The sequence below is a fragment of the Bidens hawaiensis genome, unplaced genomic scaffold (genome assembly GCF_021521415.1).
Source record: "Bidens hawaiensis isolate Kalapana, Puna unplaced genomic scaffold, B.hawaiensis_p1.1 tig00010384_1, whole genome shotgun sequence".
NCBI lineage: Eukaryota > Viridiplantae > Streptophyta > Magnoliopsida > Asterales > Asteraceae > Bidens > Bidens hawaiensis.
In genome coordinates this window covers 516,939-543,551 of record NW_027491789.1, presented here as the reverse complement: position 1 = coordinate 543,551, position 26,613 = coordinate 516,939, and the positions used below count along the sequence as shown (strand labels likewise).

Genomic DNA, 26,613 nt, shown 5'->3' with positions numbered 1-26,613 from the left:
ATAATCATTATAGTGGAAGAGGCACTCATGTGTATTATTCATGCACCATTGAACCGGCAAATCCTGCACTGTTACTTCATTTCTATCCTCAAGTACTTACAAACCGTAAAATCATAGTCGGAACCTACTCACAAGTATCTTAGAACTTTTTGTTTTTAAATTGATTATTAGAAGTTAGAAGGAAAATGGTTTGGGTTTATGTGGCAAAGGTTTACTAGATGGGTTCGAAGCCATGCATGAATACATACTACATAGGTGGCGGCGGTGTTACAACTTGGACTCGAAGCTTGTCATGAAATACCCCGTCAACGGCTTGAGTTGTTTAGTATGTTTTACCATGATTTATTTATTCGAGATCATGGCAATTATCCTCCTTGTAAGCAATTACACACAATATTTAAATTATAACACACCATTTAATAACAAATTAACATAAAACCATTTAACTTATTAGTTCAAGTTTTAGACAATAAAAACTCAACAACATGATTTTTGCTTGATTAATCGAATTAGTCAAATTTTACATCAAAAGAGATGTCATTAGTCAAATTTTATCATTAGTAAAATAAGATATATACATTTCACCTTAAAACCCCTTTGATTTCCCATTTTTTATCATGCAAGAAGGCTAGAACTTCTACAATTGTGTGTTGATAAATTTAAAATGGCTTCACATAAATGTATGTTATAATTACTAACCTAAATCAACCACAAATCGCAACAATAAGAATTGGTAAAGGATTACATACCACGATCTTCTTATACACCAAAGGATGACTAGCTAGAAAATGAGTAAACTGCCATTCCGTCCATATGGTGAAGCAATGCCAATGTTTTATTTTTTAAATCATATCTAGCTTAGGTGATGTTGATTTTTATGTCCGGTGGTAAATGTTAACGTTCGGTTCATCTTGGCGAATGTTGATTTATAGATAAACCGAAAACTTAGAGAATTGTTAACAAAGGTGACAAAAGTCACATATCAATCGCGGACATGAAAACATATCTGTCCAGTTTCAACAACATAACTAAGACATTAGAATCCAATAACTATTATAAACACATCATTAACATTTATACCTTAAGACAATTTCACAACTTAGAACAATACAGAAAATACCGTTTTCAACAAGTAAGAATCTTCACACTGATCTTCCTTTCAATAAAGTCCAAAGTAGACTATAATCATGATATATACTATATCTATATAAGTTTTTCATAACAAAAATCATGTGCCATATACCTTACCCCCCATAAGATTGGTTGAAAACTTGGATCTTAAACTTGTTTCCACAAACTTTAACCTTGTTAGAATCCCGACTGATTTGAATAAAAATTTGTTACCGATCTTTGTGGAATTTCAAGATGACCCCATGAAAGTTCGAGACCGGCCTTGATAAAAAAAACTAAAATAAAACTTTTAGAAAATATAAAATATAAATAATTTATTTACTAAAATTTGAATTCAATACCCAATTTTAAGCTCAATACCAAACCCAATTCTCACTTAACCTAATTAAAAATAATAAGTGGGATCCAAATTTTAATTTGTTTGAAGTGGGTAAGCAATCGATCATGACAAAGACATAAAAAGGGAATGTTGAGACTGGTTGTGTTTGGTATGATACAAATTTCATCCCTAACTGATAGAATTTCAAAAGAAAAAAAAATGAGACTTCTATAATGTTTCTTGTTTTTTGATAGCACTATGGTCTCTAGATCATAAGCGTTATTCTTTTTTTTTTTTTCATTTTATTGGTTTGTACTTCTTAACAACAAAATCAGGTGAAATGACAAAATACAAGCCGATCGTATAGTTTAAAATCCACAACCGGTTGAGTTATACTCATTGTGGTTAAAGAAATGGTGCTTTATGAGTCACTCTAAAGGGTTGTTGTCCGAAGTCTGTTAAATATCATTGTTATCGCATGTCGGGATATGGTGTCGAGGTTTGTTACCGTCTGTAAATGACAAAAAGGTACGTTGTGTTTAAATGAATGGTTCAACATATTCCAGAGGTCTAAATAAGCATTTACGTCCAATGGATAAAAGGTTTGAAACTCATGTTTGCAAATACATAAAAAATAAACCCTTTGTTTATAAAAAAACAATTTTAGTTAAATACATAAAAGTTTTGTAAAAATTGAAAAATGGATGTTGAAATCATAATATAAATTCAAATTTAATGATACCTCAGAGATCTTGGTGGAATATAATTCATCAAGTGAGCCTAAACTCATCAAGAGTAGCAAATATCATTCTTACATCACTGGTATCACTTAATTTAAATCAATGACCAATTAACAACACTAAAAAAACAAATTTATTTTCATAACAAATACCAGTTAACCAAAATTACACCAAAACATAAAATAAAATTGAACAAATGTAAGAAACTAGATAATAATAATAATAATAATAATAATAATAATAACAACAACAATAATAATAATAATGAGTCAGAAGTAGCTGGTTGTATGATCATTTTGTAAAATCATTGGGAATCCGTCTGATTTTTTCATCATCCTCATTATCATCATAAATAATATAATTAAAAAAAATACAAGTATATATTAAACTAAGAAAAAAGAAGAATAAAACGTTGGAACTTAGAATGAGATAAGTATAAGCATATTGTAATTGTTAGGCGACATATATATATAGTAGTTATGGTTTATGAGTATGACATGGCTATGGAAACCCTAATTGTTAACGGACCGGATTTTGTTTTATGGGCCATAGTTAAACATTTGGTACATCAAGGCCCACCACATCAAAGATACAAGATTCATATATACGGGTGTAAACGAGCCAAGTTGAGCCCGTGCTCAGCAAAACTCGATCTTATTCAAATCTCAAACTCGGCTCGTTTACCATTCATTAATTAATTTATATATGTTTTTGGTTATTTTTATATATTTTGAGAAAACATCTAAACGAGCCTAATGCGACTAAGTTATGTTCTCAAACTCCGTGTGGCATTCGAAGGCCAACCAATCAATCCACTTATGATCAGGGTCTGTTGGTTTCGTCATGCCTTGGATTCATTAGGCGAGCGGCAACAGCTTGCTACCATCGATACGTTCCCCGTGCAAGCACGACTAGGCATATAGGCCTCCTTTCCCCTGAGTCTGTGCCCGATGAAGTTCGGGACGAGCCAACAAACCCAAGCGTTTCAACACAAATCAAGCATCTCGATCTTCAAATGTCACACCCTCAAAATCCACTAACGGAGTTTTACCGTCAGAGGGTGTGAACTAACAGGATCGGAATCATCAGTTATAATCAAACCATAAAAACGTTTAAATGAAAATAAGTGCGGAAGCGTAAAACCATAGAAACAATGTTACGTCACGCAGGACGATTTAAAACCAATGATAACAGTTAAAAGTAAATTTGCATAGTTAAAAGTTTATCAAGCAATGCATGTTCCTAAACCGCGCGCCCGCCTCGGCTACCTGAGAATAACATACTAAAAGTGTCAACACAAGGTTGGTGAGTTCACAAGTTATATAAAAATAAATCGTTTAGCGTTTGCGTTCAGCGTTTTGCGTTACAGCGTTACAGCGTTTTGCGTTACAGCGTTTTGCGTTACAGATAGTGTTATGTCAATTATATATCGATAGGTAGCTAGTCTATACAACAAGTATTACTAAGTGTTCGACACCGAAGCTGACTCGTTTATTAAGTGCCTTGTCACCAGGTCATCCAGACCATGGTACGTGTTAGCCAAAATTACACCCGCTCGACCTCCAGTCGAGTTTAGCGTTGGGTGGGGTTTGTCAAACCCAGTAGTACTACTCAACAATGACTCGCTATTCTAAACATTAACCGGTTCGATGTGTAGGACTTCAAATGTTTCGTTTGCCACTTAGCCTTTACAAGTGATATATAATTTATAACAAAATCTTAAATGCGTTGTGGAGTATGTTATCTCCCCCAAGTGAAAAGCGTTTGAAAACAGTTTAAAGAGGGGAAAGTGAAACTCACTGTTTGCGAAGAATTTCCCAAATTAAATCACCAAGATGCGCGTCACAGAAAAACTCTCTCTAGCGTTCTAAAACAACAAAGAGATTTTTCTAAGTGTCGGAATATTATCGAGTCTCTAGACCCGGCACATAATACCTAAGCACATAACATGTTTTGTGTTTCGTTTGTAAATTGTGTGTGACTTTAACCAGCGTATTTGTGACACATTACATGTGTAAGCAATCATATACGTGTCATATATTCATAAAGTACCTCACTATCAATTATTCCCCGTAAGGGCATTTTGGTCAACAAATAACAATTAACTAGCCATTATTCCCCATGAGGGAAATTTGGTCAAATCATGGCAATCAATTAGCATTTATTCCCCGCAAGGGTATTTTGGTCAAAACATAACAATTATATAGCAAGTATCATGTTTCATGCATTTTTACACAACTCAGCAGCTAGTTTCACCGAGACAGAAATCCTACTAGAAAGATTGTACTATTTCACCGATCATAGCATTTCAATTAATTTACCAAAAATCATCACAGAAGCATATATGTCTTAGGTTTCCAGAACATATTTAATTATATTTTTATTCCACATAATTTTCTCACAATCATCAAATCATTACAGCAAACTCATAACAGTCAAATTCATGCGCAACAGAATGTTATTTGCAATTCCCGTTAAACGAAAAATCCAATAAATGCAAGACCACTTGGGTTAGGTTCCTAACTCAATAAGTCAACTTCCAGAAGTGGAACCAACCCAATTGGTCTCGTAGTTCATGAGATATAACATTTACAAAACAACCTAACAGCAGGTCTAACAGCTCAGCTTTGCACAACGTTTTTGTAAAATCATAAAAGTTAACTTCTACTTGTCCAAAAATTACAAATTTATACTTTATAGAAACTAGACTCAACCTAGTTTACTGTAGTACCAATAATCTCAACCAATTTTCATGTTTACACTTCGTTACAGTCACTTAAACATCAAATATACATTCTGTCCAGAAACTGTTTGCATCCAAACTCAACATAATAACAATCTATGAACTATCATGCATTCATATAACCCTCTAGACTCCATAAACACCATCCATGCACATCAATTACACATTACATACAAGATTAGGGTTTTTGTTTGAACTCAAATCAAAGACACAACAATCAACATGTTACAAGATCAATTCTACTTATCAAATCATTACTCAATCAACAACAATCATATTGATTACATGTATTCATGAAATCGGCAGCTTAGGGTTTACAATTAACCCAACAAACATCAAAATCAAGTAACAAGGATGTAAAGGATGATCAATTATACCTTCCTAGCACCTAGTTCTTCAATCAAACACTTGATTTCTTGCTTGTATGTGTGTGTATAGTGGACGGCAGCCAAGGGAGCAAGGGAGGGAGGGGCCGATCGGACTTGTGGGGTTAATAATAATGAGTTAGGGTTGATTGTTAAGGATATATTTATAAACATACAAGTTACACTCAAGTCCCTCTACTTTCAATTGTTGTTTTTCTAACTTAACTAACTAGTTTACATCTTGAGTTAATGTTTATAACCATGTTATCACGTAACAACTAAGTCTAACACATAATTATCACATAATTACTGTTTTGACGTTTTTCGTTTATTCATCAATCGTTTGCGTCAACTCGTTTGCGTTTCGGTGCAAATCCCGAAAGACTACACATGCAGTAAGTGTTAAGCGTCATTTAAACCCTAGTTTAAATGTAATGAAGTGTGCGTTATAGATTTAGTGATCTTAAGTTTGAATTGACGGAGTTGAGTTAACGGAGTTAACCTGAAATTGACGATTGTCACATCAAATATTTGGTATGTGACACTAAAGTCAGATCAAGTTGGTGTAAGTGTAGTGCCTTAAATAAGTCAAAACTCGGCTAGAACTTGATTGTGTAATATAAAACTAATACATAGAAGTCTAAAAGTAATATTGTACTTGGCATCCAATGGCTAAGTTCGCTCGGACCAATAGTGACGGACTTTTCAATTCCAAAAATCAAGTGAAAGGAACCGAATGCGTCTTGACGGGTGAACAACTCAACAAGTTGGTCACTATAAGCACCCTTAATTACGCGACCGTTTTTCTATTCCCACTATCGATGAATTGTTAGACAAACTATATCAATCGACAGTTTTTTTTTCCAAAATAGACTTACGGGCATGCTATCATCAAATTCTAGTAGCCCATAAGATATATGTAAAATGGCTTTTCAGACTGTTGATGGTCACTACAAGCTCTTGGTCATGTCATTCGGCCTAACTAATGCACCCTCAACGTTTCAAGCCGCAATGAACGAATGTAACTAATAATAATAATATGTCCATTTTATCCTTTTTAGTAATTACGTGTCAGCCCATTTTACCCAATGGCCTGTTTTTATTTTTTATTTTTTTGGGCTTCATATTAAAAAGAAACTCTTGTAACTAATTACTGATTAGGGTTTAACCTTCTTAATATATATATCCCACCATTTAGTGATTATTGATTAATTAGAGTTTGGCATCATGGGTTGTCAAGGTTGCATGTTGAGGAAGAAGAAGCAGTACGTAATTGTACCTATTCGTGAACATTCGGCAGCGGGAAGTTCGTTTGTTAATAAACGAACGAGACATGAACAAAAGATTTGTGTTTGTTTAACTAAGTGAGCGAACATGAACACATGTTTTGTTCGTTCATTTATGTTCGTGAACGTCCGTTTATTTATGTCTGTTTAAATGTTTATTTGTGTTCATTTATGTTTGTTTATATTTGTTTAGTTATATTCATTTACTAGGGTATAGCCCATGTTACACACGGGTGGAAAAACATGTCAATAAACATAATAAATTTAAACAACAAATTCAAGCAACACTAGACTTCTTCAAACTTTCGGACCAAAACGTTAACCATTTACATGTTCTAGATTTTAAAAGTTAAAAATTACAATAAGTTAATGTACATCGAACAACCAAATAAATCAACAAAAGACATAAACATGTTTTTTCATATTAAACCATCATCAACTTCTTCAAACATTCTATCAAAAGAAACTCATTTTGTTTTACCACCTGAAAATATAATAAAACATAGCATCCAAATTAAATATATTTAATAATGAGTAACATTTGAATATTAATAAAATTGTTTTTATTAAATTGTTGTTTTTATTAAAACAAAATAACATACAACAACAAACAAAGTAAAATGACAACATAAAACATCTTTCTAACTTAAACCATTAAACCGAAAAGATATATCAATAAAAACTTTTTTGGCCGTAATTGTATAGATGACAAATTTGATACTCTTTTAAAACAACCCGTTTTGAAATATTTCAAAATAGTTACAAAAAATAAAAAAAATGGAATTAGTCAACTTCAAAAAATTATGAATATTTTTTTAGTTTTTTACCAATCTTGCTACAAACTTTTAAATCAATGACATTAATATCTTGTTAAACTTGCAAAACATAAATACGTTTTACAATAAATGAATTTTCAAATAAATTTTGAAAGAGTAAAAAAATTTATGTTGACTTTAAAAATATTTAAAGGTGAAAAAATATGATACAAAAATATATATACCATACATACACGTATTTTAATAAAAAAAATATATTAAAAACATGGAAATTAATTGTTATATTTAAATGAGAATATTATTAAAGACATTACTAACGAACGCACATGAATATCCCGTAAAAACAGAAAATGTAATAGACACGTATTTAAGACATTGACATTTTATGTTGAGTATATATTAGGAAAATGAATTAAATTAGAATATATTAAATGGCTATTTAAGTTATAAATCTGTTTACCAAAATTTCTGGAACTATCAAAACTAATAGTCGGTCAACAATATTAAAGAAAGTTATTAACTTTAAAAATTTTAGAAAACACCGACCCACATTATAGTCAATTCCAAAAATAAATAAATAAATTATACTCAACTTATTTATTTGAAATTCGAATTATTAATTTGAATACACGTAAAAAATAATAATTATAAATAATGACTTTCAACTTTATTATATGATTTGATTAAATTAAAATATAATAAATTGTTATTTAAGTTATAAATTTGTTTATCAAAATTGTTAAACGAAATTTATTATAGTCAAAGATCCTAAATATAAAAAAATATTACAAAAACCATGGCATAATGTAACCTTGAAATTATTACTTTTTAGGCGATCCATAATTTATATTATTTTATTACGGTCTTTGAAATTTGCATTCAATTTTGTTACAAACTCATTATCATTAATTGTGACATTTATGTCTAATTACGAATTATTCAAACGTATAAGATAGGAAGATTGTGGAGATTGGAAACTAATAAACATAATAATATTGACAATGGAAAGAAAAATTTTCCATAACCAATTGTAATATATCTTTTTTTAGAATTCAAATTCAAAAAATATTTCGAATTTTTATAGTGCATCAATTGTTAAACAGTTTCCATAACCAAATGATGACACTCATTAGCATTAATTGTGACATTTATGTCTCATTATACATTGGTCAAACAAAAAAGATGGAAAATGTGTGAAAATTAGGAAATATATTAAATGGCTATTTAAGTTATAAATCTGTTTATCAAAATTTCTGGAACTATCAAAACTAATAGTAGGTCAACAATATTAAAGAAAGTTATTAACTTTAAAAATTTTAGAAAACACCGACCCACATTATAGTCAATTCCAAAAATAAATAAATAAATTATACTTAACTTATTTATTTGAAATTCAAATTATTAATTTGAATACACGTAAAAAATAATAATTATAAATAATGACTTTCAACTTTATTATATGATTTGATTAAATTAAAATATAATAAATTGTTATTTAAGTTATAAATCTGTTTATCAAAATTGTTAAACGAAATTTATTATAGTCAAAGATCCAAAATACAAAAAATATTACAAAACCATGGCATAATGTAACCTTGAAATTATTACTTTTTTAGGCGATCATTAATTTATATTATTTTATTACGGTCTTTGAAATTTGCATTTAATTTTGTTACAAACTCATTATCATTAATTGTGACATTTATGTCTAATTACGAATTGTTCAAACGTATAAGATAGGAAGCTTGTGGAGATTGGAAACTAATAAACATAATAATATTAACAATGGAAACAAAAAATTTTCATAACCAATTGTACTATATCTTTTTTTAGAATTCAAATTCAAATAATATTTCGAATTTTTATAGTGCATTAATTGTTAAACAGTTTCCATAACTAAATGATGACACTCATTAGCATTAATTGTGACATTTATGTCTCATTATACATTAGTCAAACAAAAAAAATGGAAAGCATGTGAAAATTAGGAAATACTCAATACTTAATCTTACTAATGGAGATTGACAATAGTATTGACATTTATGGAATATTTTTTGAAAGTGCAAAAAATATACATAAATAATAACAAAAATATACATCAATATTAAACAAAAATACATAAATACATGAATAATAACAAAAATATATCAATATTAAACAAAAAATAAGAAATCTTATCAAAAAATCTTCAATCCATGAAATTAACCATATCAAGTTGGAGAGATAACCTGAAATGAGAAAATTAAATATTAATATTAATATCACAAAATAAATAAATTGCCAATTATAGAAGATTTGAATTATGTAAACAAATATTCTAATCGATAACCGAAAATTTAAATCGCGTTACCGGAAAAACGAAATAGGAAAAATCTCCATTGTATCTTCGATTTTGATATAGAACCTAAAGAGATTAATAGAAAATTATATAATAATTAATATAAATACAAACAAAAACGAAAATCTTACCGGAAAATCGTTATAACTTCAAAATATCAATTCAATCTTCGATTTTGATATACAACCTAAAGAGATTATTACAAAATCAAATAACAATTAAAATAAATATAAAACCATATCGGAAAACCTTAGCGGAAAAAGATATTACCTTGCTGGAAAATCATATAACATTGTTGGCCATTAAAGTATAATATATAAATTTACCGGAAAACGTTGAATTTGTGACAAAAATCTTACCAGAAACTTTACCAGAAAACCGTCATAACTTCAAAATATCAATTCAATATTGAATTTTGATATACAACCTAAAGAGATCATTACAAAATCATATAACAATTAAAATAAATATAAAACCATATCGGAAAACCTTACCAGAAAACGATTAATTCTGATCTATATTACCGGAATATAGAAGATGGTGGAGTTAGTAAGCCGAGAGAGAGATAGAGAGAGATTAAAATGATTTTGGTGGAAAATCTTAAGGTTTAAATAAGTTTTTTTGGGTGTTTGGTCAACATGACACATGACAGAATATTAGAGCATATGAGAATGGAAACATGCTGACTGGATTGCACATGTGGACAGCCTAGAAGAAGGCAATGTGTCCACATTGTATTGATTTAATAGTATTTATAGATGTTCGTGAATTGCTCGTTTAGAATTTTTAAAAAAATGAACATAAACGAACACGAACACATATTATGTGTTCGTGTTCGTTTAAAGTTAACTTTTTTTTTCAAGATCCTAAACCTTTTTTTTTATATAATACTTCATTTCAAATAAAAGGATCCAATTACAATAAAGAGACAGGTAAGCGGGCAACAAGTTGGGCCGCCACCCTCTTTTGAATGGCAAAACCGATCCTACTGAAAATAAAATTATCGTTTTTTGGCGTCGTTGAGTTACTGTGCACGACCCGCTGAACTCGTTTTAGAAACGTAGCAGCATCGGGAGCGAGAGACCTAAATGTATCAAAAGCAAAAGGAATGAAGGCGTGTTGATTCTCCACACACGCTTTCTCGTGTTTAGCAATTTTTCCAGCTTCTGCCTTTAACACGGCCTGCATAGCAACAAAGCCGGTGTCCCTAAGCCCGACAAGAGGGGACACCCCCAGTAAGGTCCACACAAGCATGCTTCCCCCCAGCCCATCCAAACACAAGAATGTCCGCTGGTTGGAGAGTAGACCTTCATTCACTCGGATCCGACAAGAAATTCACAGAAGCCTCTTTTCTTGCCGAAATTCCCGCTCGTTTTAACACATCAAAAGGACATCCCTGACCAAATCATGTCTATATTTAAATCCCGGGAGTTCTTTGCAATGAACCGCATGTTCACCAAAATTGTCTAAACACGCCTTACAACAGACCGGGCAGGGCTCATCAACTTGGAACACGGGGATCATTAACCGATATTTAAGAATGGCTCGGTACTCCACTGCTGACATGTGCTGGCCTAACCCTTCGACGGGGGTGACAGTCAAAAAGTCTTGAGCATGAGGAGCCTGAAGACATTCTAATACCGCTTTCTGACAAGAGGACATGCCAAACTTTTCTCCCAAACTTTGGACGGTTTTACTATAAAGGGCACTTGCCAAAGCATTTTGGGCTTTAGGGGGGACGGTGTCCTTATTAGCGAACCCGCCAAGATAACTGAACAAAGCCCCATTGTTCGTGTTCGTTCGGTTCGTTTACAAGCCTACGTAACTGTTATTATATTATTGTTTTTGGTGAACAGTAAGAGGTCAGCAACATCAGCTAATAAGAAGTAGAACCTGTAAGTATTTATTTATTATTTTATATTTAAATTTCATAATAGCTCATTGAATGTAAGGTTTTTATTTTTTTTATTTTATTTTTAATATTAATTTCTCATGATCGTTTGTTTTTAATGAAAAGTGAGAGGTTAGCTAATGAGAGGAAGAGCAGTCAAGATCAAGAGGTAAAATCGAATATCGAACTCATGATTTCGAGTTTTTTTATCTAGCTAGTACGATGTACGAATTAATAATCACGCTTTTGTACATTGTTTAATTTGCGCCTAGGAAAATTTACAACCCCAACGGCGGCTGCTGAGGTACACCAGACCATTCCAAATCGGATTTTATTCTCCCGGGAGTGCACCTGATCGTATTCTATATCATTTATATCTGTTGGTTAAGGAAGCGGTTAACACCTTGTCCTTAGATGATTTAACAAGAGCCGAGAAAAAAATTAATTTCTTTTGCGACTACTTCTGCCCGTTGGCTGGAAATAGTACGTTATAATAATTAATTTATAGTTAATTATGCATTAATATATATTTATTTATAAGTTTTTAATTAATTGTGTAGCGACCGGACAATGTCGCGTCACTTGTTGCCAGTTGTGACTCATTTTTTGCAAAGGCGGGACCTAAATATGTCACACCCCCTTCTAAGGCCTAGGAGCGTGACCCATAAGTTGGTATCGTAATTGTAAATAAATCAGAGTTACGTTTAATTGCGGAAGACTTTATAAACTTTAAGGATCGAAAGTAAAATTTATATATATAAACAAAAGACGGGAATTATAAAATACCCGTTAGAGTTACAAATTATTTATGTGTTTATATTTACAAACCACCATATTAAGTTTACAAAAGAAATCCGAGCCATCGGATATATCTAAGCACTTCGTCACTCCAAGTGCTAAACTTGTTCACCTGCAAAATGTAAAAAAATACGTCAGCAACGAATGCTGGTGAACACGCTGACGCAAAATAATATCTTTTACTTAATTACCCCTCGAGACTACGTCTGCCTCGGCCCAACGTGGCTTAGGAATAATCAAGTCAAATAACACATTATAAACTAGAGCCTCTACACCATGTCACTTCACGAACACCGGAGCGTTCGACTTAGTTAAGTACCCCCTAAATATACACATACGGTCGTACTCCCTGCAGAGGAGCGTCCTACAACCAAGGGTGGTGCGATCATGCCCATACATCGCATAGTACCACCTATGTAAGGATCCAAACACACGTATACCACAGCCTGAGGGCTAGGTTCATACCCATAGTTATAATGGTTTTAGGAACACGTAGTTCCTTGTAAACAATTTCATTTAACAAGTAGACTCATTTTGAAAACAAGTTTAAAAGTTTGGGGGCGTATTCACCTTATCTCTTTAGGATCGGCTTCACTCACCGTCCAAGGGTCTTTCCCTTTCTTTATCTCGAACCTATAGTTACGAGTATAAATATTTGTTAGTCGGATACACGATCCGGCTTAAGACCTTTAGTCTTATATCTCAATCCTCGATTGAACCTCTAGTTCAATTCTTTATTTACTTGAAAACCTCTTGTTTAAAAGTAAATTATAAGCCTTTAGTTTATATCAAAAACCTGACGTTTCTTCTTCTCCAAGAAACGTAATCATTTTCTTTATTATTTAAGAATACTCTTTATTCATTAAATAATATTTTTCATAACAAAGATCATATATACATACTTACACACATATGTATTTATCAATATTCAATACTCAAACTTTCATTCGTTTCTTTGTTATGTTTTCTTTTCTTTTCTTTTATCGAGGTATCGAGTATACCCTCGACTTAAGGCCTAAGCCTTAAATATAATATTAAATTATATTGAATTCATTATTACGCCTAACCTTAATGGCGTACAGAAACTCTAGGGACTTGAGCAGCACTTCGACGCCGCTTTATCTTCTCGATCGTCAAACGTCAAGCTTCAATACTCGTCGTCACGTTTATCGAGATTCATTGCCATATCAACAACACCTTCTTGGTATGTGGGTGGAGGGTGGTATGAACTTTTAAGGAAACGATGATACACAAACGAGATTCGAGGCACGTTTATCGAGGAAATCGTTTATACAAACTTTGGGATTTTTAGTGAGAGAGTAGAGAGATGTGAGAGAGCTGTTTGGGATGTGAAATTGAGCAGCCCTTGGCCGCTATTTATAGACCAAATATGGTGTCCCATCGAGTACCGCGCCCGGGTTCCTGGGCACCCGTCGCGTACCGCGACGTAGCCCAGGTGAGTCACTGCGTAGGCTTGCCACGTGGCAACACGTGGCAGCTGTTGCGACACGTGGCTACACGTGGCAACAGTGTTGCCACATGGTGACACGTGGCAGCACATAGTGCCACTGTGTGCCACGTGGCACACGTGTCACAACTTGTCAGACACCCCATCCCGTACCGCGATGGGTGTCTCTTTTGACCCGGCGCGTACCGCTATGGGTCAATAAAACAGAATTTACATTTTTAACCCTCAATTTTGGATTTTGGCAATTTTAATCCCTAGACTTTGGAAAGTTGATACTTTGAACTCGGAATTTTCACGTTTATATAATTACTCTATTTGATTCTCACGTTTAGCGCATTAATTTCATTTGTATTTGATCCAAACCCCTATTGTAAAATATGTTCATGTTTTGGCATCAATTATCAGAATCTAGAGGCTGCTTCCGAGGATGATGTGGTTTTGATGAATATGGGAACGAGAGTACTCAACAGGCAAGTGCTTATATTATTCGTTCGAATGCATGTTCGTGTTAGTTAGTTTTCTATTGAATTGACATTTTTTTTGTTGAGTAGTAGTATATCTTTTTTGGCGAATAATGGCTATAAGAGGGGGGGTTGAAAGGATTTCACCGCACAACGATATAAGAACATGATAATATAAAAGCTTACGAACTGATGTTAATTACTAAAAAAAATGAGGCGGTGAATTTGAACCGTCCTTTTAAACACTAGGTTTGAATAAGTGTGTGTAATATACATATGTATAAGTAATATTAAGACACGCATATACAAAAACCAAATCTTTTGAAAAAATAACAGGATTTCGCAACATACAAATATTTGTGTGTGTATATATTCTCTCTTACCTATTCCATATCAACTTACCTATTCTCTCTTTCACTACTTGATTTCAATTTTACGTACGTTCTTGATACCATCATCATACCCTAGCCAGCCTTCTTGATCGACTAATTTTGTTGAAACCATGATGGCCGCAAATGGAGAGCCACAACGAACCGGCGTGAAGTAAGTTCACTTTGACTCTCCTTAATTCTTTATTTCTTGATCATCGATCGATTTGCATTTTCTGGTCATTATTATCTTTTCTTTTTTAATTTATAGCATTCTTCTGCGAGGCTACGAAGCATCCTGTGAGCACGTGTCGATAGGGTTCGCAACTAGGGAGAAGAATTAATATGTCTTGCGCTAGCGATCGCCGATATGATGATCATATTCTTCAGGATGAAGGATTGGGAGAGAAACAGGATGTCGGGATGGGTTTAGATCGAAAGGCTTCATGTCAAAATGGGCTTCGGTTAAAACGTTTTCAGGTCGAAACATGTCCGTCAAAACTGGCTGGTCAATCAAGATTTATAAACCAACATACAAATTATAATATTTGTGTATATAAACCCAACGTTCCATCATCAACTTACCCATTATATTCTTCCACTACTTAATTTCCTCTACGTTCTTAATCGATCGATCAATATCATCAATCATACCCTAGCTTCTTGATCATCGACTTCTGTTAGGTTTCAACATAATGGCCAGAAGTGGAAAGCCACGGAGAACCGGCACGAAGTAAGTTACCTGCAACTTTTGGTTCTCATTAATTCTTTATTTTTCCTTCATCGATCGATCTGCATGTTCTTGATCATTATCTTTTTTTTTATTTGCAGCATTCGTGTGCGAGGCTATGGAGCATCGTGCGCGCGCGCGTCGAGAAGAGTTCACAACCAATACCAAGAATACTTATGCCTTCCTCTTGTGATTGCGGAGATGATGACTATCTTCTTCCGTATGAAGGATTGGGAGAAAAACAAGAAATTGTTTTTGTGCGCTCAACCGTTAATAAAATCGCATACGGTTAATGATGCCCACAAAGTTATTACAAAATCTAATCGTGGCCTTCAAGACAAGAAAATCAAACAAAACTGGAAGAATGGTTCAGATTACTACGAGTATGGAGCGGAGGGGGAGGGATGCACGATCCACAGCCTCATCAAGTATGATGAGGACAAATATAAAAGGAAGGCGATAATCAACAACTTTGGACGAGACGGTACGTGTTATCCCATGCTCGGGTCCTGCTAGATGACCGACTTGGGTTGGCCTCCGCTTGCGCAGGCATCCGATAAACGATCACCTTTTTGTGCCCATGTTTCACCTCATTTTGTATACTCCCTTATTGTCGTCATCGTTGATGTGCACACCATCTCAACTAATCCTTTAAGGCTAAGCATGCGTATAAATAATTCCTGGAGAATTGAGTGGGGCGATGGCGGCCATGCATGGGTCGAGGTGGGTTTCTTTAAATCCATTTATGGATTTTACTCATTGGATTGCCCGAAAAAGCCGAAGAACTAGTTCTCCGTTTGTTCTATTATCTGATTCATTTCTTTGATTCATTTAGTGTTTTAATTCGTTTGTTCTTTGATTCGTTTAGTGTTGATGTATGTTTCGTTTATATGAATATATGAATGTTAAAGATATTTTGAATCAAATTGTTATTAATGTTTTTTTTTGTTATTGTGCTAATAATAGTATTTTTACCAAAATCCAAGCACTGAAACTGAAAGGAACATTTATTTGCGGTTTGTGGTAGTTACCTTTTAGAACATATATATTACCAAAAAACTAGTTCAGTTTTGTCGGTGAAGAAACATGGTTTTGAACACGAACGAACTCGCACCTCAATCTTTTTCTCCGATTGCTTCCAAGGCCACCATCATGAAACCCTAACCTTATTGGGCCAGGCCCGGTTTGGGGTTACCTCCAAAACTAACCGTATAAAACGGGACCGTATTGTATAATTTAATTATATTTAATTTCTTAAAATATTTTAGATTATATATGAATATATTGTTAAACTAGAAATAGTAATGTATATAATATATTAACTACATACTTGCAATGAATTAGAAAATGTGCTAAGTCAAATCGTTAATGTTTGATGTATTTTGGCATAATGAAGTCTGGTAACATAGTTATTTTGATGTGTGTTTCAAGCAACTTGTGTTTAAACTTAGATCGTGAACATATTGTTTAAACATTTTTTTATATTTGCAAATTATTGACAACTTTACTATAAATATATCATACCTTATGTTGAACAATTTGTCTAAAAACCCGAAAGGCCCAAACCATGCAATGGTTTGGTTCGATTCAAAAGTTTTACGATTTGGTTATGGTTTGCAATAACTAAAACCAGACCGTGAACACCCCTAGTTAGGGCTACTTAAAAAGCTTGCGTCTTGCTCGATAAAAGCTCGAATAAAACAAGCTACAAAAACTTGATTTCAAAACAACCTGGTCCAAGTTTGCTTATTTTTGTAACCGACCAAAACCCATCCCAAGCTCGGCTCATTGTCTCGATCTTAGGCTCATAAATAGGGCTGTTCAAAAATCTCGAGGCTCGCTCGATAAAAGCTCGAATAAATTTAACTAAAAATGCTTGATTTGAAACATCCTGAGCTAGTTGGCTCATTTTTGTTATCGAGCCAAAATCGACATAGGCTTGGCTCGATCATGGCTCGGCTCGTTGGCTCGATCTTAATCTCGTTTAACTTTAAAATGAAGCTAGAGCTTTAGTTGAGTTGACTTGTTTAATTTTGAGCCCGAGCTCGAAACAATCCAGACTTGACTCGTGAGCAGCCCAGGCTCATTTAACTTTAAAACCAACCTAAAGCCTAGCTGAACTTCCTCGTCTAATTTCAAGCTCGAGCTCGAACCCACCACCGTAGCTCGTCGGCTCTCTCGAAAAAAGCTCAACGAGAGACAAAATAAAACCATCAAATTACGACGACGTCGTTCGACTGCATCATCGTTTAACACTCAACAGTCAACACTGATCTTCCATCAGGTAATCTAAAACCGTCATTACGTTTAATTTCAATTTCATGTATATTATTATCAATAATTAGGCCACAATTAGTGTTATCAGAAGCTCAAAATGAAGAAGATTAACGCATCAGTCTTCACATTCACATTCATCGTCATTTTAATTTCATCAATTTCAATTTCAATTTCATCCAACGATCTGCTCGGAGTTGCACCGGAAGGTCCGATTATTATTATTATTATTATTAATTGTTAGTGTTTATGATATGTATGTTATGTTATTAGATGAGAAGTATTATAAAGGATTATGGACTAGTTCAGGAACGGTTAAATGTAGAGACGGATCTAGAGCGTTTACGAAGGCGCAGCTGAATGACGATTTCTGCGATTGCTTTGACGGTACCGATGAACCAGGTGAAGGTTTATTAGTTTGTTAGTATTAGTTATTGTTATGAATTGATGTTATAGATAGGCTTGTAAACGAACCGAATGTTTAGTGGACGGTTCGGCAGGAAGCTCGTTTATGTTTAGTGGACGGTAAACGAATTGACATGAACACTTTCTTTTTTGTTTGTTTGTATATGTTCGTGAACGTTCGTTTATGTCCGTTTGTGTTGAATGATTTTTGCGATTGCTTTGACGGCATTGATGAACTAGGTTGTGGTTTATTAGTTTGTTATTGTTAGTTATTATTGTGAACTGAAGTTGTTATTACCTGAAATGAAATGATTCTCATATAGTGAATTAGTGATTGCATTTTACCTTTGATTGATTGATTTATTGTTTGAAGACGCACAGATCACAATTGAAGGGCAGGTGGTCCCGCAGGTAACGAAGTTCAAGTATTTAGGATCATTTGTACAGAGCGATGGGGAATTAGACAGTGATGTGACCCACCGAGTTCAGGTAGGATGGTGTAGATGGAAAGCAGCCACAGGTATATTGTGCGACAAGAGTTTCCCGACTAAACTAAAGGGAAAATTCTATAGGGTGGCAGTTAGACCTGCAATGCTATATGGAACAGATTGTTGGGCCATCAAGAAGGCACAAGTGCGGAAGATGGAGGTAGCAGAAATGAGAATGCTACGTTGGATGTGTGGGCACACAAGGCTAGACCGAATAAGAAACGTTGTGTTTCGCGAGAGATTAGGGGTGGCGAACATAGCAGACAAGATAAGAGAGTGGAGATTGAGATGGTTTGGACATGTAAAGAGAAGACAGACGACGAATCCTGTTAGATCCGTAGAAAACATTACTATAGAGGGGAGGAGGGGTAGAGGTCGACCGAAATTGACTTGGGATGAGAGGATTAGGCATGATTTGATAGACCTAAACCTCTCCGAGGACATGGTTGAGGATAGGAATTCGTGGAGAAGTAGAATTAAAGTTAAGGATTTTTAGAGAGAATTGAATACCTTAGGGCTTAGACTTTACTTATTTAGGTCACATACCATAATGGTATTTCCCTTACATATATTATTATTATTATTATAATTATTATTAGCTTTTATATAGCTGTTAAACTGTGATCTTATTATTAATATTATTATAATTAGTAGTAGTTTTTATATAACTGTTAAACTTTGATTTCCTTTATTTTGCTTCATACACATGTACTTAGAGCCGAGGGTCTCTCTGGAAGCCACCTCTTTATTCCTTTGGATAGAGGTACGGTGTGCCTACATCCCACCCTCCCCAGACCCTACTTATAGCTTTGCTGTCGGTGGGATTTTCACTGGGCATGATTGATTGATTGATTGATTGATTGATTTATTGTTTAATTTGATAGATGGATAGATAGGCCTGTAAACGAACCGAACGTTTCGTGAACTAAACGTTTACGTTTAGTGAACTGTTCGGCGGGGGGTTCGTTTATGTTCGTTCATTTAATAAACGAACAAACATGAACATAAATCTTGTGTTTATTTGATTAAACGAACGAACATGAACACATGTTTCGTTTGTTCGTTTATTCATGTTCATTTATCTTTTTTTTCTTGTGTTTGTTTACATTGGTTCATAATATATTCGTTTATCTTTGTTCAGTTATGTTCGTTTAGATTTTAAACGAAAACACATAAACAAACACGGACATGTACACAAATATTTGTCCAATTAAGTGTTCGTGTTCGTTTGGTTTGTTTACAGGCCTATTGATAGATATAAACTTTAATAAGAGTGTTTTCTGTTAGATACGTTAGTGTAATTGGATTAATTTTTTTGACCAGTGTGTTTGGCGCATTTTAATGCCATTTGAATGCAACTTGACAGAGTTGAAAGTAATGCAGTTATCTTAACATAATGGTATATTTGTCTTTGCAGGTACATCAGCATGTCCTACTGGGAAGTTCTATTGCAGAAATGCTGGACATAAGGCTCTTACTATATTTTCGTCTAGGATAAATGATGGTATCTGTGGTAAGTGATGATTATACATTTATACTTAAAAAATTTCATCATGTCACATGTAAGAAACTACAATCCCTATTTCCTGAGGATTATACTCGTGAGTATTATGGTTTTTCTATTAAAAAAAAAAACATATCTGCCTAACATAGCAATGGGACATTGAATTTTGAAGTTTAGGATATACCATGATGAGAGTTATCCATAGCACATACAAAATCCTGCTTTCTTTTTGATTCAAAAGAATAAAAAAAATCTCGTAATATAACTGCTAAAGATAACTGATTATCTATGAACCGAAATCAAAGGTTTTCTTGTCACGTGGCATTCACATAACTTGGAGTTAGATGCCTTTGTACACCCCAAGAACAAAGACTCCCTACTGTCCTTTCTATAAGATGTAATCATTGTGCCAACCAATAGCACTTTTTTTGTTTGGTTTGTCCATTGGTATTCCTACTGTTCAACATGTCTTTAAGGACCCTCTAGTCCTTTATTGACATGTTTCGTATGTATTATCTTGTTCTTCTCCTTTATGGTCAGTTCTCTTTGATAATACAGTGTGACAAATTGAATCATTAGAATTTCATGGCATATTGTCAATAATCTGTTTCTATACGTTATATAATGGATCCCATCTGGAGACTGAAATGCAGCTTAATATCTTTATTTCTGATTACATTGATCTTTATTTGATATAACATGATTCAAATATAATATACTATTGGTCAGTGGAATTTTCAGAATATAGTCTTTATTTCTCATCACTACCAACAAATTTAACTTGGCTTTATTGAACAGATTGCTGTGATGGAAGTGATGAGTATGATGGCAAAACCAGGTGCAACAACACGTGTTGGGAGGCTGGAAAAGCGGCCAGAGATAAATTAATGGAAAAGATTGCATTATTTCGGGAGGGTGTTGCCATAAGAAAGCATGAAGTTGAACAAGCAAAAATTTCAGCAGCCAAAGATGAGGCTGAGCTGTCAAAGCTGAAGAATGAAGAGAAGGTTCTCAAGGGGATTGTTCAACAACTTAAGGGTATTTTTTATATCATCCATTGTCTTCAAATTGGCTTTTCTATTCATACTAGAGGTGGTAATCTTAACATAATTTTTATGATTGGCCCAAAACACTTTTCTCCTTTTTTTTTTTTAAATAAGTGTGTTGTGTTAAATATGATCACAAATATATATTAACACAACAGTAGTCACCAATCTATATTTCTAATAAAAGGATTTAGCAGATCGTCCCTGTAGTAAAAAAAATATTTGGGTCATTTTTGACCTGGTTCCATTTGACTACTTTCATTTTTAGCTCAAGTTGACCCATTCACTATTTAATGGGTTAGAATTGCCATATTGTTTAGGGATTGTTACATATGTTATTCACATATATTATAAGTTATTAATTATGGTATGTTTTTGTGTCACTATTTCTCTAGAGCACAAGGAACGAATAGATACGGCAGTTGAGAAAGAACGCATCCAAAAAGAAAAAGAGGAAAAGCAGAAAAAGGAAGCCGAAGAAACTGAATCAAAGGAAAACAAAGGTGAAGAAAAAAATGATGTTGAAGAACAGGAGACCGTGAAAAATAATCATGATGAAGCTGCAATACTTGATGACTCTCCTTCGAGCCAGGTTGGAGTAACCCTGCAAACTTAAAGTTTTTCATAATCTGAACAAATCATTGTGATAATTAGACGTTTCCAACACTAGTCCCACTGTGTATAATAGAGGTGGTAAACGGTTTGGTATTGCCGCAATGGGGCAAAAACGGGTTGACCCGAAAGCCTCTTTGTTAAAATTTTTAAAAATCTTTCTATAAACAATTAGCATGTCATATACCATTAAAAAAGAAGTATCATTTCAGTAATAATCAATTTTTCAAATCTTTGTTAGCAGGCTATATTCGTTAGTGTATGGTTCTTGCATCATTTGATGTTTATTATTTTATATATGTGATATTCTACCCCATGTTATCTTCTACTTCTCATACTCAGTTTCTTTTATTAGAACTCAAAGGAAGATCCTGCTGAACTGGAACCTGAAGCGGTACAGAATACTGATGCATCACTTGATAATGGAGAAAAGGTGAATAAATAATACAATTTTAAATTCCCATTTAGTATCTTTCATGTGAGCTAATTTCTCGTTTCAAATATTATTGCATTTTTCTACATAGCATGATCCGAAGGACGAGGAAGTGTCTGAAGTCGTTCATGGATCTGAACCTAATACTGAGCTCGGAAGTAAGGTACTTTTAATATTTTATTAAATTTTCAAGCAATCATAAGTTCATAACAATTGTTTAGATCTATCTATGTTAGTTATTCAGCAAAAATGACAACTTGAAAAGCATTGAAGTTACTGAATTTCCCTTAGATATTTTTAACTCATGAGATTCCATATTTAGATAGGTAAATGCATAAAAAAGGTAACAAACTTATTTTAGGGGTGAAAGAACCATCATACTTTCAGTTGTGATTAAGGTAGTCAACTTTTTTTTTTTTTTTTTTAAGGTAATCTCACCTGATCACCGGGTAGAAACTTAGAATAGATAACGTGGTAGGTAACTTGTTGGCAAGTTTTGACTGTGTTGACTGTTTTTGCTCACATGTCACATGAAAACCTGCAACGTTATGTCATCTCCATAAATCACAATCTTTTGAATACATGAAAAATTAATCTATCATATCATTTTATTCCCTTACAACCTTAAGTCACAATTGGATATTTGCTCAGGGAGAAGATTCAACTAAAGACATTGATTCATTGTCAAGGGAAGATTTGGGCCGTGAAATTGGTTCACGATGGACTGGAAAAAAGACAGATCAGCATGATCATGATGCTAACGATGCTAAGAATGATCACGAGACATCTGTTAATGCCCATGATGAAGAAAATAATGGATATGATACTGATGAAGATCAGCATTATGATGATGATGACACTGAGGCTCACATGAATGGTGTTGGAGATGAAGCTCATGATGATTCAAGTTCTTCATACAACTATGACCCAGATGATGACATGGACATGTTAGGTATGCGGTTAATTTGTACATCTGGAAAATATTAATATTTAATAATATTGGTTTTGTAATAATAATAACACAATGATAATTTCTAGACGTGGACACCGAAAGCAGCCCATCATGGTTTGATAAGATTCGAAGAACTGCGAGGAATGTCTTGTTCACTGTCAATCCATTTCAGACTCCAGTCAACATATCTGGTAAAACAAGTATCTTTTAAGATTTAAATATAACTGTTTTTTTCTAAATTTTTTATTTGTTTGTATGCTATGCAGAAGCTGAAAATGTACAAAAAGAATATGATGAGGCCAGCACAAAGTTATCTAAGCTAAAATCAAGGATATCTCGCTTAACAAAGAAGCTAGGAAATGATTTTGGTATTTTTTATTAAATTTATTTATAGAATATAACAGATTTTTATCCATTCGTATTCTATGACACGTGTTTGACTTCGCAGGACCAGAAAAGGAATTCTACTCGTTATTTGGCCAATGCTATGAAAGCAAACAGAACAAGTACACCCTTTGCAACTTCTTCAGTTTAATTTTTTTGTTTTTCTATTTTTTACATATTGATCTAAATTGTTCCTGCTTTAATGCTTTTTGTTCGTTGCATTCCAGATATGTTTACAAAGTTTGCCCTTTTAAACAAGCCACTCAGGAGGAAGGGTACAGTACAACACGTTTGGGGTAAGTTAAAACACGGTTGAAACGGGTTGGTTTTAGTATGGGTGGAGCCGGGTCGGGTTGATCCATTTAGGCTGTAGTTTTGTGAAGATTTCTTGAATGTTCAATTACTCATCTTTAATCCTCCATCAAATGTACAGGAAATGGGAGAAGTTTGAGGAGTCATATAATGTAATGCTTTTTTCAAACGGTGACAATTGCTGGAATGGTCCTGATAGAAGTTTAAAGGTACTAATTAAACTTCATCGTCTGATATTAGTTCATGTTATGATTTTCTGACCACAAAGTATCTGTATTTGTGGCGTTTATAACTCGCTTACTTGTCATTGAGTTGACTTAGGCTCTGCTATATAAAAATTCATAAAAGGCAACAGTTCATGTGTTGAAAATTGGCCAAAAGTGTATTTTTCAGTATATTAAATTTGGACTAAGTGTGTTCTAGGTCAACTGACCAAGCGACACCAAAAGATAGATGTTTTGACTTGTTACCCAACCATTCGATTGTCAAAATCCAAATAATCGTTAAACACCTTTATGTTTGTCATATCATGTTTCCTTAGTTTTTGAACAGCCATTTATCTGGTCTTTTATCCACATATGACAGGTCAGATTAAGCTGTGGATTGAAAGTCGAGGTTGCTGACATAGATGAACCAAGTCGTTGCGAGTAAGCCCCCCTCCTTTTGTTTTCTTGCGCAACGTATTGGATGTGGCTTGCATGCTGTTCAAATTCTTTTATAAATAGTTAATATGTTAAATATGATAGTAAAAGCTATATTTCTTTTATAAATAATCTTATTTTTTTGAGAAATGATTTAGGAGCCTGTGTTATTAACAGGATCATGCTATCAGTACACCAACTTGCCTATCACATCATACGGGCCGTGTGACCCTTTTCTCCCTATCACACTGGACGTGTGACCTTTTTTCACCCTATCATACGGGACACATGACCTTTTTATCCTTATCACGCCGGTCGTATGACCCTTTTCTATCATGCAGGCTGTATGTTGTCATATGGAGCGTATGAGAGTGCGAAAAAGGTCATACAGTCCGTATGCTTTGTCAGTGGTCACACTAGTCATTTTTTTGTAAGTCAAAAAATCATTAAACTCGTATGATCTTTTTCTTTGACCACTTTTCGTCCTACCATACGGGCCGTATGACACGTCACTTGTGTCTGGATAGCACATCAATGGTATTTGTATAGCGTCAGCATATTAAAATGCAGTTACATGATTTTGGACTATTATGACCCATTTTCTGCCATTTATTTTACCATTTTCTTTTTATTTAATTTTATTATTTCCTGATTATTTGCATTGTGCGATAATCAATCCAACCACGAGGCATTGTTTTCTTTAGATTCTAAATTGGTATTTTCATTTCAGATACACTGCAACGTTAACCACCCCGGCTCTTTGCCTAGAACGAAAACTCAAGGTATCTGTCTCCATATCACTCTGCTATCGTAACCTGCTATAAGCGTTAAAATTTAATATAACTAAATTTATTTAGTTACATTTAACTTGATCAAATCTTCTAACCGTTTTGGGGGTAACCGAAAATGTTTCAGGAGCTAGAAGATGAAGTAAACAAGCAAGCGCCTTTTCATGACGAGCTTTGAGTCTTGTTTAACATGTGATGGTTAAAGTGTTACTTGATGTACGTTCGAATATTCGATCAACATAGTTTTTGGCGGGCAATGTAGGTGACACCGTGTCGAGTGAAACATGGTGGGGCGAGGCATGTAAGAAGGGACATTTTATAGGTACAAGATAAAATAGAAACGTTAACGAGTAATATAACAAGCCAACACCCCGTGCTTGTTTTAGTTTAATATACACGACTTACAAAAGATTACAGCCGTCCTCGTGTTAACATAAACGAATGTATGTTCTTGTTTGTGTTCATTTTTGTCTGTTTGGTAAGACAATAAATGGATACAAACGAACGTACGTGATAGGTACTTAATGTGTTTGCGATGCTTCAAGAATAAAACACGAACATGCTGCTAAAAGCCTAAAATTTTTAGACTTTCAACTTTGGTTACAAAAAAATTAGAAACTTTTAGGCTTTCAACTTTGAACAAAAACTTATACCGTAATGAACTGAATTAATACCGATCGAGTTTCCACAACAACGCATGATAGCTTTTGAACATGTAATGCATTTAATGCGCTCCGTCGCAACGCGCACGTGGAGATATTTGTTTACAAAAAAAGGAAAAAATGCACACGTTTATAAATTAGCTGGGCTTAAAGGCTTATAACAACATAATCCATCACTCATCTATCTTTTAAATTTTTAGTTTTAGACACAAATTACTTTTACCAGTTTCATTTTATGATCAAATATCTCTTTAAAACAATTGTAAAAATAAACTTGTCAACCTGTTTATAATCACGATAGCTCGATACTAGTTTAGCTAAATGTGTATGCGGTTTTGACTAGTAATTGACCCAAAGTCGCTTGGACTAAACTTCAACTCACAAATTTTATGTTAGCATTTTTTTCAAGGTAAGAAATCCATATCCCTAATTTACAATTTTTGGTGAGCATGAATATCAAGGGAAAAAAACTCTTCGAACAATTTTATAAAATCTTTGGTTTATGATTTTCTAGCTACTTTTATGCATAAAAACAAACCGAATAACTTTTATACTTTTACATATTCTTAATAAAAAAAACTGCCACTTTTTGCCTAGGTGTCATCACCACATACACTTTCACAACTTTTTAAATATTTATTATCATTTGTTAATAATATAAATTTAGTAAATATATTTTTAAGAAAAGAATCTCACCT

General features: G+C 33.7%; 1 protein-coding gene and 2 non-coding genes across 3 annotated transcripts; 1 reads left to right on the top strand and 2 right to left on the bottom strand.

Annotated features, from left to right (window-relative positions):
* Nucleotides 1–2,189: 2,189 nt before the first annotated feature.
* Nucleotides 2,190–2,275, bottom strand: LOC143535079 (small nucleolar RNA SNORD24). The gene has a single exon (XR_013135655.1). It is a non-coding gene; the product is annotated as a small nucleolar RNA SNORD24 (small nucleolar RNA).
* A 179-nt stretch (nt 2,276–2,454) lies between these two features.
* LOC143535080 (small nucleolar RNA R12) lies at nt 2,455–2,531 on the bottom strand. Its single transcript, XR_013135656.1, has one exon. It is a non-coding gene; the product is annotated as a small nucleolar RNA R12 (small nucleolar RNA).
* Nucleotides 2,532–17,647: 15,116 nt separating this feature from the next.
* On the top strand, nt 17,648–25,457 carry LOC143535070 (glucosidase 2 subunit beta-like). The gene is made up of 17 exons (XM_077029403.1): nt 17,648–17,698; nt 17,771–17,897; nt 17,962–18,090; nt 19,999–20,094; nt 20,884–21,123; nt 21,527–21,723; nt 22,099–22,176; nt 22,268–22,339; nt 22,828–23,128; nt 23,215–23,319; nt 23,395–23,496; nt 23,577–23,634; nt 23,740–23,808; nt 23,946–24,033; nt 24,410–24,471; nt 25,196–25,247; nt 25,381–25,457. The coding sequence occupies exons 2-17, from the start codon at nt 17,789–17,791 to the stop codon at nt 25,429–25,431; spliced, it is 1,809 nt and encodes a 602-aa protein (XP_076885518.1). The 5' UTR covers nt 17,648–17,698; nt 17,771–17,788; the 3' UTR covers nt 25,432–25,457.
* The last annotated feature ends 1,156 nt before the right edge of the window (nt 25,458–26,613 follow it).

Excerpts from the sequence above, each read along its gene's own strand:
- LOC143535070 (XM_077029403.1), top strand. The coding sequence starts at position 17,789 with ATGAAGAAGATTAACGCATCAGTCTTCACATTCACATTCATCGTCATT. Across the intron at positions 17,898-17,961 it reads GCTCGGAGTTGCACCGGAAG|ATGAGAAGTATTATAAAGGA; the intron begins GTCCGATTATTA and ends TTATGTTATTAG. Across the intron at positions 22,177-22,267 it reads CACTTGATAATGGAGAAAAG|CATGATCCGAAGGACGAGGA; the intron begins GTGAATAAATAA and ends TTTTCTACATAG.